The 15,533-nt window shown below is 39.7% G+C and overlaps 2 protein-coding genes across 3 annotated transcripts in view; one reads left to right on the forward strand and one right to left on the reverse strand.

The window, feature by feature from the left end:
• Nucleotides 1-15,473, forward strand: pole2 (polymerase (DNA directed), epsilon 2). Its single transcript, XM_088354834.1, has 19 exons — nucleotides 1-143; nucleotides 530-630; nucleotides 700-775; nucleotides 850-927; nucleotides 2,219-2,312; nucleotides 2,386-2,460; nucleotides 3,255-3,338; nucleotides 3,411-3,467; nucleotides 4,058-4,106; nucleotides 4,187-4,259; nucleotides 5,648-5,820; nucleotides 7,348-7,437; nucleotides 7,513-7,567; nucleotides 7,663-7,722; nucleotides 10,977-11,054; nucleotides 13,360-13,468; nucleotides 13,542-13,718; nucleotides 15,211-15,278; nucleotides 15,351-15,473. The coding sequence occupies exons 1-19, from the start codon at nucleotides 61-63 to the stop codon at nucleotides 15,367-15,369; spliced, it is 1,599 nt and encodes a 532-aa protein (XP_088210960.1). The 5' UTR covers nucleotides 1-60; the 3' UTR covers nucleotides 15,370-15,473.
• The window catches only part of nemf (nuclear export mediator factor), a 37,228-nt gene continuing 22,396 nt past the window's right edge, over nucleotides 702-15,533 (reverse strand). Inside the window, exon 32 of one of the 2 annotated variants that reach the window (XM_088354832.1) lies at nucleotides 702-760. The gene's annotated coding sequence lies outside the window, so the exon portion shown is untranslated. Of the gene's footprint in view, nucleotides 761-2,157; nucleotides 2,432-15,533 lie in introns of those variants that run through there. The other variant, XM_088354831.1, reaches the window with a different exon arrangement.

Genomic DNA, 15,533 nt, shown 5'->3' on the forward strand with positions numbered 1-15,533 from the left:
AACGGAAGTGACGACAGGAGTAGAATCTTTGGCGCCAAAGGACGATTGTGCCGACCGCGGATGTCAACAAAGATGGACGACGCACGGAAAATGAAAACGAGAATTTGTACGGACTTTAAAATGCGAGGGCTTATTCTCCGACCGTACGTATATACATTATTTTTATTGCCTGGTTTCAAATGTTTAATGTTCCTATTTTCTTTGAGTATTCTGTATTTTTTAACAATTTTCGACGGATAGGCTTTCGAGCTCTCGAACTTCATTTTTGTTTTATTATTTCTGTTAATTGCTTATTTTGTCATTGTTTTGTTACAAAAGTAGTATTTTCTAACCTTCAAACACAATTTTAACACGATTTAACTCGTGTTCCTTTTGAAAAATCTTATTTCGTAACCACAAAAACGTTTAAAACAATACAGAAACCGTGGATAACATGAATGAAAATCGATAAATAATCTGTAATAATCCGTTATTAGAGAATACACTGCGCTTAAATAGTTAAAATAAACCAAATTTATTGTCATTCAAGTGAGGCCACAAAATACTTGGTGGAGGTCCTGGAGTCTGTCAGTCCCTCTGAGCTTGATGACGTCATCGAGAGGGTTCTGGATGCAGTGGAGAAGCAACCATGTGAGTATTTATTTTCTTTTTTTTTAATTATTTTTTATAAGCTTCTCGGTGACTGCTTCTGTGCAACAGTGTCTTCAAGCATGATCGAGCTCTCCGTGGTGGAGAACGCCGTGCAGGACTGCTCTCAATCCTGTGACGAAACAATGTATGAACCATTCAATCGATTGTTTTTTTTCCTCATTTCTTTTTTAATTCCTGTTTTTTTTATCACATTTCCAGGACGAACGTTTTCAATGTCATTGGAGCCTTCGATGTACCTCGATATATTTACAACGTGGAGCGCAAGAAATTCGTCCCGTGAGTAACTTGTGTTTCTCTCTGTGTTGTTGACACTTTTTTGTTTCCTTGAGCGTTTTTTGCCCTTCTGTACACCAAAATGTGAACTGCACTCATACGGCTGCAATCTATTACCCTGAATGCATATTGCTACAAGCGGTAGCTGGCGGAGTGCGTTTTTGATGAGCCTTGCGGTCCTTTTTGCTGTTTTGTCTACCAAAAAGTGAACTGCACTTATATAGCTGGTATCCATTATCTCTGATTGGAGATTGCTTTTAGCAGGAACTGCCAGGGCGCATTTAGTTGAGTGGAAGTTCTTTTTTGCAGTTCTGTTTACCAAAAAGTGAACTGTCCTCAAGTGGCCGTGATCCATTATCCCCGAAACCAAATTGCTGCAAGCAGGGATAAACAGAGTACACTTTCGTTGAGCCTTGCAGTGCTTTTTGCAGTTTTGTCTACCAAAAGGTGAACTGCACTCATACAGCTGGTATCCATCATCTCTGAGTGCATATTGCTTCGAGCGGGAACTGCTAGGGCGCATTTAGTTGAGTGGAAGTTCTTTTTTGCAGTTCTGTTTACCAATAAGTGGACTGTGCTCAAGTGGCTGTGATCCATTATCCCCAATACCATATTGCTGCAAGCAGGGATAAACAGTACACTTTTGTTGGGCCTTGCAGCCTTTTTCGTCGCAATGTTCCTCTTAAAATTAACAAAAATTGTGTCTGGCCATTTTGTCAACCAAAGAAATTAACTGTACTGAAGCGGTTTCAATCCATTATCCCTGATCACATATTGATGGAGCGGGGGCTTAGTGGCTCTTTTTGGCAATTCTGTTCCACAAAGGGTGACCTGCATTTGTGCAACCCCAATCCATTATCCCCATTTGCACATTGGGGACCAGCAGAAGACACCTTTGTTGGTAGGCACTTCATTCAGGCCTGCCATAAAGCAAAGCTCACGGGTGTGGCTACGATCCATTATCCCATTGCTGAGACCAGGGGCTGGCAGAGCTCTTTTTTTTTTTCTCAGGGCGCTTAAGCGTGCCAATGTGGCCTGCCTTAAATGAACTTCACTGTTGTGGCCAAGATCCATTATCCCCAATCGACTATTGCTGAGAGCTTGGGACCGAATACAAATTTGATATGCGTGGCTGCTCTTTTTTTCCCCTCCATTCTTCCCCCCCCACAAAAATAGCTGCACTGTTTTGGCCAAAAGTCCATTATCCCTGATTGACTATGACATGTTTATCCCAGAAGTAATAAGTCTAACCTTATAAACAATTTTTTTATTCTTTCTCTTTGATTGTTGTCAGCATCAACATGACCAACCATCCAGCTCCGGGTCTGTGTGGCACCGCCAGGGACAAGGCGGAGCTTTTCCGGGAACGCTACGCCATCCTGCTTCAGGTCTGATCTTTTCTTGTCTCTCCGGGCGCCCTCTTCGCTCACTGCTGACGTTTTTATCCGTCTTTGTTTGCAGCGCACGCGTCGCCACGAGCTGTTCACGCCCCCTGCCATCGGAGCCGCTGTAGTGCACAATCAAAATAAATTTCAGGTACCCTCTGCTTTTTTTTTTCATCCCACAAAATTCGCAAAAATTAGTACATCGTTGTTTACATTGTAGGGATTATATTCTTTATTTTAGATTTTTTTTAAACTTTATTTTTCATATATATAATATAGATTTTTTTCCATTACTATTTTTCTGTAAATTGAAATGTTATTTTTTTCACACAGCAAAATTACCTGAAATATTAGAAAATGGTGAAAAAATATTAATGAGAAGATATTTTAAGTTGTAAATCTCTTTCCAATAAACTCGGATTATTTTTGCTTTAAGGATTGTTAATTTTTCCCATGCAACAAAATAATCTTGAAATGGCCAATCATTTTTTGCTCATTTCAGATGTTTTTCAAGTATTTACTGTTTTTTACTTGATTTATTTTTTTAATAATTTTGCTGAAATATTTTAAAATTTGTTTACAATAAGTACCATGCACATATTCATATATTTCAGTTTATCATTTCTACATTTATTTTTGACACATACATGGGAAAATATTGATCACTTGGACGATTATTTATTTACAATTTGAAGGTTTTACTGTTTTTGGATTTTTAACCTTTTCTGCACAGCACAAATAATTTTGCTCATTTTATCTTTTTTCCAATTCTCTTTTTTTTTTTAAATCATTTAAAGAATTGAGAATTATTTAAATTTTGTTAATATACTTATTTCTAAAAGTGAAGAAAAAAATAATAATAAAAAGCCTTGTCGGTTTATTTTTCAAGATTCTTCTTCTCGCTTGTTTATCGTGGTCCTATTTTTCTCCCCTGGCGTTTTGCAGCTAAAGACGATCGAAGCTCTCCTGGGCAGCTCCTCCAAAGTGGGCGGCGTGATCGTTCTGGGCATGATTGCGCAACTCAAAGAGGTGAAGCTCCGCCGCCACAGTTTCCTTCACAATCGATACATTATTGACTAAAATGTCTGCTGGATTTCGAAGGGAAAATTCTACTTGGAGGATCCGACCGGAACCATAGAGCTCAATATGTCCAAGGCAATATCCTTTTTCTTGTTTTTTATAAATATATAAGCCGATCCTTTGTTAAAAGCGCTTTATGGGGGCCTCTTGGCCACAGCTTTCAGCAATAGTCCACTGGGTGTAATGGATCGCGGCCAAAACAGTTCATTTTAGGCGGGCCACAATTTCACACTTCAGCAACTTCAACCCACAAATAAATCTGTTCTCAAAAACAGTCGATCGTGGGTAATAGATCACAGCCACAATGGTGCATTTCATTTTAGGTAGGCCAGAACAGCAAACTGTCTTCTGCCAGTCCTTGTTCGCAGTGATATAGGATTAGGGATAACTGAATGCAGCTGCGTGAGTGCAGTTTTTCATATTCAGAAATGGTGTCTTTTGCCAGTCCAGCTCATGGCCGTGCGAGTGCTGGTCACTTTATGGTGGCCATCGTGGTGAAAAACGGTCACCGTGTACGGCTCCCGCTTGCAGCAATATGCAATAGGGGATAATGGATCACAAACTAGTTTTCCACCTGTGAAGCACTGAGGCCATGAAGCAGCAAGGGATGACAGCTTTTTTTGATATTCAAAGATTCCAGGTGGCATTTCCCTTAATCGGTTCTGCACCAGTTTCATAACGGCCTTTACACTGAATTCAGTTTCGTGTTGGCTGAAGGTAAGATGAATCAATTCTTCCATTTTCAATTGGGTTTAATGTAAATGTGTTAATACAGATTTAGTCCACAATTGTTTCAGGATGGTACGAGGACTCGGTTTTCCACGTCAATGGTTTTGGCACACCCCCAATTGAACCTTCTTCAGCAACACGGTATTGTCATTTTTTGTGTAAAATATCTACTCTAAAACACACAATAATGCTGATGGATCGAAAGAAATCTGCTTAAAAGCTTGTCTGCTTTGTTCGACGTTGCTTCTTGTAATTTGTTCTTTTCGCTCCAAAACTCCCTTTTAAAAATAAACAGACTCGTAAAACTATTCCCAATATGGTAGTTAGGCTCTACCATCTGTTTGACACCTTTCTCGGCCATTAGTAGGCTTATTTTCACAGTCCACAGCCCACGTTTGCCTATACTGACCTGTTAGATAAAACGGATATTTCCTCCAATAGGTCTGAATATCTTCAGCCAATAGTAACTGATTCGAATTATGATTGACACATTAGTTTGGCAAAAATTATCCATCATAAATGTTTACTCTCTTTGTGTGGTTCATTGTGACGCGCCATTATTAAGCATGAGCGTGCACAATCATTGATTTTACTTCTGGAAAGAGAAGTCAAACATTTACAACTCTTTCACAATGTCTAAAAAACGGGTCGGAGTAAAATACACATTTGCAAAGCTTTTAGAGTAGTAAAGCAGTCCACTCCAAAGGGCTACCTTTGGAAACCCCTAGACCTACTCTTGGAAAAGAATTGTAAAATACAATATTTAGTGTTCAGATTGTGATCAAATTTGACATGGTACCAGATAAGGCTTCAAGCTATTGCCTCACCTGTTTTCCAGCTAAGATGATAAGAGCTGTTGGAATTGGCTGACTTAAACGGCTAGCGTGAGAAGTTACTCAAAAAGCCAGTAGAAAGATCCCAAGAGCTAACTAGAATGAGTTGCTAGAGAAGGAAAAACTGAGGGAAAAGTCGAAGATGACAATCATTTAGATATAATTTCCCTTGTGTGTGTGTGTGTATATAATAAATACACACACATTTGCTTACTGTCTGTCTAAATAGGAAACAAAATATTCAAATTATTTAAGCGGTTTAACTGCTAGCAAGATAAGCTACTAAAAAGCCTAGTAAATGCAAGGGCAAATTTTATTTACGAATAGCTGCTAATAGCGATGGGCTATAGCCTAAGATGAGTGACCAGAAAAGGAAGCAGTGGAAATGATGTGCTAGATGCCTGAATCACGGGACTGTGACAGTCGCTTACATGAACAGCTGTTGGACAATGCAGGAGCAGCTAACAATAACAGTAGCAGCTAGCGGCCACTGGTAGCCAACAACCAAGTGGCTAACATGAGTGAGTGGCTGGAGAAGGAATTTGTGGAAAAAAGCAGAGCATACCTGAATCACAAGGCTCCATGACTCTCAAATGTGGTCAGATGTTGGCAATCAAATATTGATTCCGATCTCTTTTGGCAACAAAACTTCTGAAGGCATAAACGTTTTTCATTTTTATCGTATTGCGGTTTCAGGGCGTATTTCGGCAACGTGAATTTTTTCGGGGGTCCTTCCTCGACGGCGGTGGGGGCGTCTGCAAAACTGAAGAAGTTGGAGGAGGACAACGAGGACTCAATGTTCGTCCTGATGTCCGACGTCTGGTTGGACAGCGCGGAGGTCATGGACAAGATCAACCAAATGTTTGAAGGTTGTGTTTTCATCATTTGTTGCTATTACTCATTGTAGGGATTTTTCTAGCTTGAATTTTGAAAATAGGATTGAAATGAATAATTCTTTCCTGAAATCAGTAAAAATTTTGCCTCTAAGGTGTTGCTTGTGCTCCAACATGAATCTTTTCATTACTCTGAATAATGCTAGAATTTCCTACACCGATTAAAAATTAATTTACGTTATTACTTTGAGTTCTGATATGAATTACAAATCCCAAGAAAATGGATTCAAAGAACCAGGTCGATTGAAATAGGACACACAATTTATTAACACAGAGAATTAATGATAGGGGGGGAAAAAGGGAAGGGAAAAGCACTGGAGAATATGGGAGTTTGACTGCTGAACGTTAACTCGGAGTTACTTGCATAAAAAAGTTTCCCGCCATAATTTTAGTCGATTTGGGGAGATTCCCCTGTACAGAAAAAAAACGCTCATTCCCAAGAACCAGCGAACATGGTGTTAAATCTGAAACCGTCCTCTTGTCGTTGCGGAGAGATTTGGACTCGTGCACCATATGGTCTCAACGTGTGGCCCACGTGTTGAACTAAAGGCCGCAGTAGAAAAGAGGATGAGCTATCGATCAGCTCCTCCTTTTATATGGACCAGGGACACTCGACCAGATCATGGCTGTATGGGTGTGGTCTTGGATATTTGATACATTCAGTGTCAGGTGACGGTGTTTGAAGTTGCTGAACTTGTTACAAAGCCATAGAAGTGATACATTTGCATAATGTTCTGTACTTGAGAATGTCCCTCCAATTGACATAATTGCGTATGGTGAAAACATCATTTTATCAATACATAGCCTTAGACGTTTTAATTACATGCAAAACTTCATGTTTATTAGTTTTCATTATGGCACATGGTGAATTGGTACGTTCAGAGACTGTCCAATAGAGGGCGCCGTCGTTCCAAAAAGCGAGTTATTTGAAACAAAGAATGTGGAAGTCAATTTTGTGCTGGACTTATTTGCTCTACATCATCAAGTCTGAAACCACTTAAGTTATTCCTGTCTATTTTGACGAGTATTTGAGCGTTTTCTCTTTTATTTTGTTTTTCAGGACTTTTTATTTTTGGTCTTTAGGATTTTCTTCTATTCCGGGGATATTTTTCTTTTTTTTCGCAATTATGTTTTCTCTGTTCTTTGAATACTTTTCCAGTTTTGGGGAATCATTTTTCTTTTGTTTTTTTCAGGACTTTTTATTTTTAGTCTTCAGCATTTTCTTCTATTCCGGGGATATTTTTCTTTTTTTTCGCAATTATGTTTTCTCTGTTCTTTGAATACTTTTCCAGTTTTGGGGAATAATTTTTCTCTCGTGTTGAATATTTTTAGAATAATTTTCTCTGTTTTTAATCATTTGTAACGTTTCATTTTCAGTTCTCTTGAAGACTTATTTAACGATTTTTTTTATTAACTGACTGCTTTAGATATATTTATCAAATAATTATATGTTCGTGTACTCCCTCTTTCCTAACCCCCACAATATCACAATGTGACCCCCAGGCTACTCGGCGATGCCCCCCACGTGTTTCATCTTTTGCGGCAACTTCTCTTCGGCCCCGTACGGGAAAAGTCGGATCAAATCACTCAAAGGTGAATGCTTCCTCCTCTCTGACGACAACCCAACCCAATGAGACTGATTTTCTCCTTTTTTCTCTCAATTTTTAGACTCGCTGAAGGCGTTAGCTGACAGCATATGCGCCCATCCTAACATCCACAACAAGTAAGAGTTTTTGCAGACTAATTTTTGACTAGGATTTGAAATATTGCACATTGGTTTGGTTGTCTTACTGTCTGTTTGCTTTCTTGGTTTTGCAGTAGTCGTTTTGTGTTCGTTCCTGGTCCCGAAGATCCCGGCCCGGGCGCCATCCTGCCACGGTAAGACTTTAACAAGTGACCTAAAACCATGCAAGTTTAAAATGTCATCTGTCTTTTTTTCTCATTATTATTATTATTATTGTCTACTAAACTCTAAACCTATCACGCAGACATTTAAAGATCACTATCTTAATGACACATTGTGCAAATAACGGAGGCTTCAACTGAGAATGAAGAAAATCTATTTTTTTTTTAAGACAGGGAAAAAAAATATATATATATATATATTTATATATTACAGATTTTATTGTTTTTTTTCTAAAGATGACCAATAAAATCTTGTTTCTGGACACTAATATTGATGGCTTGTTTTAACTACATGGTACAGACGCTGCCATAATTACGAATGAGATAGGTTCCGATCTTTCGTAATTTGTTCGTAAGTTGCTATATTTTGTATAGAAGTATCTTTACAGCTTGTATAAGTAACCTGGATTGTTTTGTACTCAAAAATAAACATTTCCTAAAATAATATGCACTATAAAGATAAATGAAGTGTTTAACTTACTTTAGGAAGACGGGCTTCAAAAGTTAGGTGACTTCCTCCACCGTGGTAGAAAGTGGCCGAGAAAGTGTTCCGACCATTTTCTCAACCGCATCAAGTTTTCTTATTCCACTTTCATTTCAAAAGAAACGGCTCGCTTCCTCTTTACACTTTACACCAACCATATTGAATGGATTCATGAGATATTAAACAATGAAAAGTCAAAGTTCTTAGGGTGCTAAAGCAGTGTTTTTTAACCTTTTTTTGAGCCAGGGCATGTTTTTTACATTTGAAAAATTTTCCAGCACACCACTAACCAATAATCTTATAAAATGACACTGGACAGTATGTTGAATTTCCCTTCGGGGATGAACAAAGTATCTATCTATCTATCTATCTATCTATCTAATTACAAAACTTGGTCGAGCAGCTGTCAATCCCAAAACTGTCAACTCTAATTACCGTATTTTCCGCACTCTAAGGCGCACCTAAAAGTCTTAATTTTTTTCAAAAGCCGACCATGCGCCCTATAATACAGTGCGCCTTATATATGGATCGATATTAAGTCGCAAAGTCTTGCAACTAATGAAAGCAGCCGCTGACTAGATTTTCCCCCGAACGCCAAGTAGTCCGCGGTGTATGCTGGGATTTATATACCGGCGTTTCATTTCCTAACCAATGTGTCAATCATCATTTGAATCAGTCACTATTAGAGGTAAGATTTATGGCCCGAGCCCGAACCCGAACCCGAACCCGAGGCAATTTCGGGCCGGGTCGGGCCCTGAAATGTCAGTCATACGGTCGGGTCGGGTCGGGTTCGGTCCTGCTTTTTTTTTTTTTTTAATTAATTAATAATGTGTTAAATGTTCATTAAAAATATATACTTAAACTATGTATGGATACTAGACCAAGGAATACTTGTTATAAAATAAATAATTTGGATAAAACGGAGAAGGAGCTGTAATCGCTATTTTTCCGACTCCTATGGAAATTCCTCCCCCCCTCCGATTTTAAATGAAAAAAACAACAATTTGTTTACACCGCGGGATCCAATGCAACCAGGGTTTCATTCACAATAAAAAAGACATTACGTACGGATATTATAGTAAATCAAATGAATATTATTTGTGTACAATTAGTTGTGGTTGCGGAAATCATAGCGTACAGTGACGTTGGTGACTTTTCCATCCGCGTTAAAAAAATGCATTTTGTAAAATACGATCGCGCTTTATTGTTTAAATAAACGCGATCTCCCAATGATTATAATTAGCTCGCTTTATTTTGTTTTAAAGCGTATTATATAGAATACGATCGCTTTTGTCGGAAGCGTACATTGACGTTGGTGAGATTTTCATCCGCGTTAAAAAACGCAATCTGTAGAATACGATCGCGCTTTATTGTTTAAATAAACGCGTTATATAGACTAGGATCTCCCAATGATTATAATTAGCTCGCTTTATTGTTTTAATAAGCGTTTTATATAGAATACGATCAGGGGGGGGGGGGGGGGGGGGGATTTGCATAGGAGTCGGCACAACACGTCAACATCCCCTCTCAATGAAAGTGCTGCGCTAAAATCTTAAAGGCGTACTACTACTGCTGCTGTGGATTATGGCCCAATGATCAAGTCGTCAAAATGACGGACGCCTTTAAATGTTTTCGCTACCTCAAAAAAAAAACCGTCAATGACAGATTGCAGTGCAGACACAGAAATATAAAAGATGTAAATGTTTATACAGTTTTATTTAACTTAGGCCTAGATGTTGTAACAAAAGGCAGAGTTTAATTTGTTATCATAAATCACCCCTCCTTATAAATAAAATATGTAATTTCGGGCCCCCTCGGGCCGGGCCAGCAAATCCAGTTAATTAGTCGGGCCGGGTCCGGGTCGGGTTTAATACCCCCCGGGCCTGCGTCGGGTTCGGGTGCTTTTTTTGGGCCCGATCTTACCTCTAGTCACTATTGGCTAAAGTTATTCGGAGGTAAAGAGGGCGGATCCTTTTTATCATTTACAGGCTGGCATAGGCTAAAGGGGCAAAACAAAGCCTGCAATTGGCCGACAAAGATGAATGTGAATAGCATGTTTGGTTGTCTACGGCATAGAGTTTTACTATTTTGTACTGTATTTGTAAATATTTTACTCTCCTGGATTTACTACACTCACGTATATAAGAGGACCATGGTTGCACATTATTATTGAACGCAACGACTTCGGTGAGCTACTCCGGCTATATATTTTCCCAGTATCTTGTTTCAGAGTGATCTTGATGTTTCTGTGATGGGTCTTTTTTTTTTTAAATTAAACTCAATTCCAAGTGTTTATTCTCATATGCACAATAAAGTTGCGAGCGAAAAAGAAAATGGAAACTAAGGAATGGTTGACATTTCTTGAATCCCAAGACTTTAACCTTCCAAATGATATTTGGAACGATGCATTTGAGTGACATCGTACGGACACCGCATCCGCACGTGTTCTCGACACGTCTTTGCAAGCTTTAGGAATGTTAAGGGGTAATAAGTTGGACTGAACTATCTGACTGTTTTGTCCACGTTCCCATTGTAGCGCCTTATAATCCGGTGCGCCTTATGTATGTCAAAAATAGGACCAAAAACTATTTTTTGGGGGTGCGCCCTATAGTGTGGAAAACACGGTAAATTAACTTCTTGTACACACAGTTCAGAAGAGGTACAGAGGAGAAACAACTAAGTGATACCACTACTTTTAAAGAAAATGAAACATAGATTATATAAGATTTTGTTTCTCTCCCAGTCCTCCGCTGGCTGATCACATCACTGAGGAGTTCCGGGAGAAGGTTCCTTTCTCCGTGTTCACCACCAACCCGTGCAGGTAAATGTGTCACAAACTAGTTTTTATACGCATTTCTATGCCGACTTGTGTTATTACGATGTTACGACCAGATTGTAAATATTATTAGGGTTTAAATAGGTCTCAGTCAACAGTGGTTCCCATAGAATTGTGAGACTGTTGCGATAAAGAATTTCCAGAGACGGTTAACTGTCAGACAAATCATCACGATTGAGAAACAAACTTTTGGAAAAAATCCCCTCTGCGTTATATGCTACTATGATAATATTAGCTTATTATTAACTATACCAGCGGCGTCAAACAGGCGGCCCGCAGGCTGGATCAGGCTCGCTAAAGGATTGAATCCGGCCGCTCAGAGAAGCGCAGGAGAGAAACGAGCTGCAGGTTGAAATATGGCGACTCGATGTAACCAAAGCCAGAGGCGTGTTCAGGAGAGTGAGTGATTGCTATCGCGAGCTATCGCTAGCTTCTGAACGGCCAGTGATTATTGAGCGCTCGCGTGCCCGAGTAATCACGGGAGAAAGACCGCTTACTTTGATTTCCAACATGGCGTCGACAGTGCAGAAGATGGAGGATCTCACCCTGACGAGTGCTGTTGGCGATGTAATATATCGTCTTACATTGCCTGGTAATGTTTGTGAACAATGCAAGACAGGTATGACCCTTCCACTGCGTTTAGGATAACCTTAACTGTGTCAATATGCGAACTGTCGCTCATATCAGCCAACTCGCTCAAAGCAAGCTGTAGAACGAAATCCATTGTACTGTCGTCGGCCATTTTGGATCAGTAAGGCAATCACAGTGAGCGATTACAAAACGTTCAGCAGTGCGCGGCAAGCGATTATCAAGAGACTACATGTCTGATCACTCTCCTGAACACGCCTCTGGTGCCTCTCACAAAAACGCTGTAGTTTTATTTTTCTCTCTTTCTGTCTCTCCCCCCTTTTTTTCCTCACTCTTTTTTCTTTCTTTGTTCCTCTATCTCTTTCTCCCCTTCCCTTTTTTCTCCCTCTTCCCATTTCTTGTTGGATTTCTTTCTCTTTCTTTCCCCCTCTCTTACTATTTCTCTATCTCTTTTGTTTCTCTCTCTCTCTTGGTCACTAGCTGTTCTGACCAACTCCAGCTTTTGGCCCCTCTCTTATTTCTTTCTCGTTTTTTTCCCTCTCTTTCTAATCGACTAGTCCGGCCCCCGAGAGAATGTTTGTTCTGTTGTGTGGCCGCCCAGAGTTAAAATGACACTCCTGACCTAATTCTAAACGGCTGCTAATCTGACTTTTTGCACTACTGGCAGTTCTTTATAGCTTGCCACTCCTTGCACATTTGCTCTCTGCACTATTGTACTTACAGTGTTATTGTTACAGTGTTAATGTTACTGTTTACATGACTTGTTAACCTGACTGCCCATTTTGCACATCTGGTTAGCTACTCCTCTTGCACTATCGGCACTATGGTAAAATACTATACGTAGCCATAATACAATACAACTTTTACCTATATCTGTACATTCAAGGAAACTGTGCGGGTCAGATGTATCGACATTTCGTTCTGTATACACGTGTACTAGAATGACAATAAAGTAGATCTGAATCTGAATCTGAATCTGAATACTGTATACCTAGAGAGCAATGGTTAAGGAATCAAGAAATCAACTTCTGTTCCTTTTCTAAAGGTCAAACCCTTTTGAGGAAGAATGCACAGGTGAGGTCAAAGGCTGTAAGGTCTTTGACTCAACTTTTCAGTAATAAAGTGGAACATTGAACAAAGTGCACTGAATGAGAAAAAACTACCCAAATTTAGACACACTCACTGTGAATACAGCAGCTGAGTAGCTGAGTGGAATAAGAATGTTTTAAGATTTTACATTTGACTCGCAGTTGCCGTTAAAAGTTTCCAGCTGCTTCACCTTTTTGCAGCGTTGTTTCCATTTAGCTTTTCGTAGTTAGCATGTTTCATCTGGCAGTGCCTTTTTGAAAACCTCTTGAAAACAGGCATCTGCCTAATTTGCCAAGCTAATTTCCACTGATCCTGGAAGCGGTTACCCTCACAGTCAACTTTCCTTTTTTTTAATTCACAGTCGCCATGTCAGAAATTGGGTGGAATACAAGTCTCACAGAAAGCCTAAGGTTTATCTGGACAAATGGTGATTTATCATATCCTGACAGGCCACATATTATTCATTTTGTGACAGAGACCGCAGACCAGTAAAACCTTTCGCACGGGCCATAACTTGCCCCCGGGCCGGACTTTGGACACACCAGCAAAATAACCATTAGCAATGAGCTATTTTCTCAAACAGTCTGCGGGTTTCAACGTGTTCCCTTTCCAGGATCCAGTACTGCAGCCAAGAAATGGTGATCCTCCGCGAGGATCTGGTCAACAAAATGTGCCGAAATTGCGTCAGCTTGCCCAACAATAACTTGGACATTCCCAATCACGTGAGTGGCCGTCCGCACCAAAGGGGCTCGTTTGAAAAACCGCTCTCACGCGGTTTCTCTTTTCTTCCCTCAGTTTGTCCGGACGGTCCTCTCGCAGGCCCACTTGGCCCCCCTGCCGCTCTACGTGTCCCCCATTTTTTGGGCCTACGACTACGCACTGAGGGTGTACCCCGTACCCGACGTCATCGTCTTCGCCGACAAGTACGATCCCTTCAACGTGGCGCACTCGGACTGCCTTTGCATCAACCCCGTAAGTAAAATCCCCAGTATGCTCTGTATAGTGACCCCTAGTGGTGTCAACATTGAAATACAACACCATGTATTTAAACTCTAAGTAAAAATGCTTTTACTAGCTCATAAACATGATTAAAAGTGACAGTGTAGTATTTGACCACTACATGTAACTCTTGTGTAGAGCAACCAAAACAGAGTGCTAAACAGCACAAGAAATAAACACAAGAAAAAAGTGACCAAAAAGTAGGGAAAAAAAAAACAAGGATGAAAGAAAAAAGGGAAAAATACAGAAAAAAGAGGGAAAGGAAAAGACAAAAAAGACAGAAAGGAAATAAAGGACAAGAATAACATCAGAATATGTAGGCAATGATTTTTTTTTTTTTTACTACTAGGGGGTGCTTATTCATACACTGTCCATTTGAGGTTAAGAATTTTTTAATTATACTACACAATTTTAGAAGCTGAACTATTGGACATCCATTTTACTAAAGAAGCTTAAATAACCTTTTTGAAAAGCTAGTTTGTCAAGGTGATGCTTTTAGTACTTACCCGTAACTCACCAGACAGCTGAGCCCAAATGTAATCCAACTATCTTCAACTATTTTCCACTGTATCCTTCTTTAGCCACGTTGCTGCAGTTTATGGTTGGCCGCTCCTGATTCGTCCTTGTCACCTTGCACAGATGGTCATGCAAATCCAGCATGTACTTTTTTTCCCTGTTTCATTCTCTAGCCACTTGGCTGCAGGCTAAGGCTGGCCACGATTGCTATTGTTTGCTGTTCCATCATTTCCTTGTTTTAGGCCCATGTTGTCTTTGCCCTCCAGTTTCCGTTTTTAGCCAATTGGCAGCAGGCTTTGGTTAGAAAATTTTGTTATCGTTTGTTTTTGGTCTGAAATATCACCTTCGACATTGGTAATGCAAGCCAACGTCAGAGTCCCTCCCTGTTTCCTTTTCTAGCCACTCATGTTAGTGACATGGTCGCTGGCTGTTTTATCGTTTCTGCTTAGTCCTTCAGTGTCAATCACCTTCCATAGCAAAAATCACAGAGTCCTGTGATTCTGGCATCATGAATTATTTTTTCTACTATATCCTTCTCTAGCCACTTACAGGGCATGGTTCTGCACTTGCCGAGGATGTTCTTAGCTGCCCAAACACATTTTTAGTATGCTTTTAGAATCTTTTACTGCCCTTTTGGTCGCTTCTCCCACTAGCTGTTCTGACCAACTCCAGCTTTTGGCTCTTTCGGACACTCCGTGTGTAACCAGCTCACTCAGTTATCTTGCTACTAGCAGGTTTTAAGAGCAGCCTTGTTTCCATTCTGAAATGAATCCATGGTCACGCAAAAAAATCTGGAAGTTAAACTTCCAAAGTTTTTCTTCTAATGTACACATCTCAGTTCTGTTGTAAGCTATAATCTCAAGTTAATTATCACACACTTTCCCTTTAATATTTATTCCTAATAAATGGTTCAAAATGTTTACTCAATCTGTTTTAATCCCTCCATCAGGGTTCTTTCCCCAAAAGCGGCTTCACATTTAAGGTCTACTATCCGTCCACCAGAACCGTCGAGGACAGGTAAGAACTTTCCCCGATGGTTTGTTTAAAACGCACTAACAAATTTTTTCTACTTCCATTCTATCTCCACAGCAAACTTCAAGCACTTTGACCTCATTTTTAAATTGTACAGGACATTTTACTCATTAATGTTATATTTTGGTTTGTATTGTTTTTAAAATGTTTTTCTGTAAATAAATATTTTTAAGAAAGGAACAGGTGTTGAAAATATTTTATCCAACACTTCATTGAAGATGCAGGTTGAAAAAGACAATA

Source organism: Urocampus carinirostris, chromosome 15 (assembly GCF_059441175.1).
Source record: "Urocampus carinirostris isolate Australia breed hairy pipefish chromosome 15, RoL_Ucar_1.0, whole genome shotgun sequence".
Lineage (NCBI taxonomy): Eukaryota > Metazoa > Chordata > Actinopteri > Syngnathiformes > Syngnathidae > Urocampus > Urocampus carinirostris.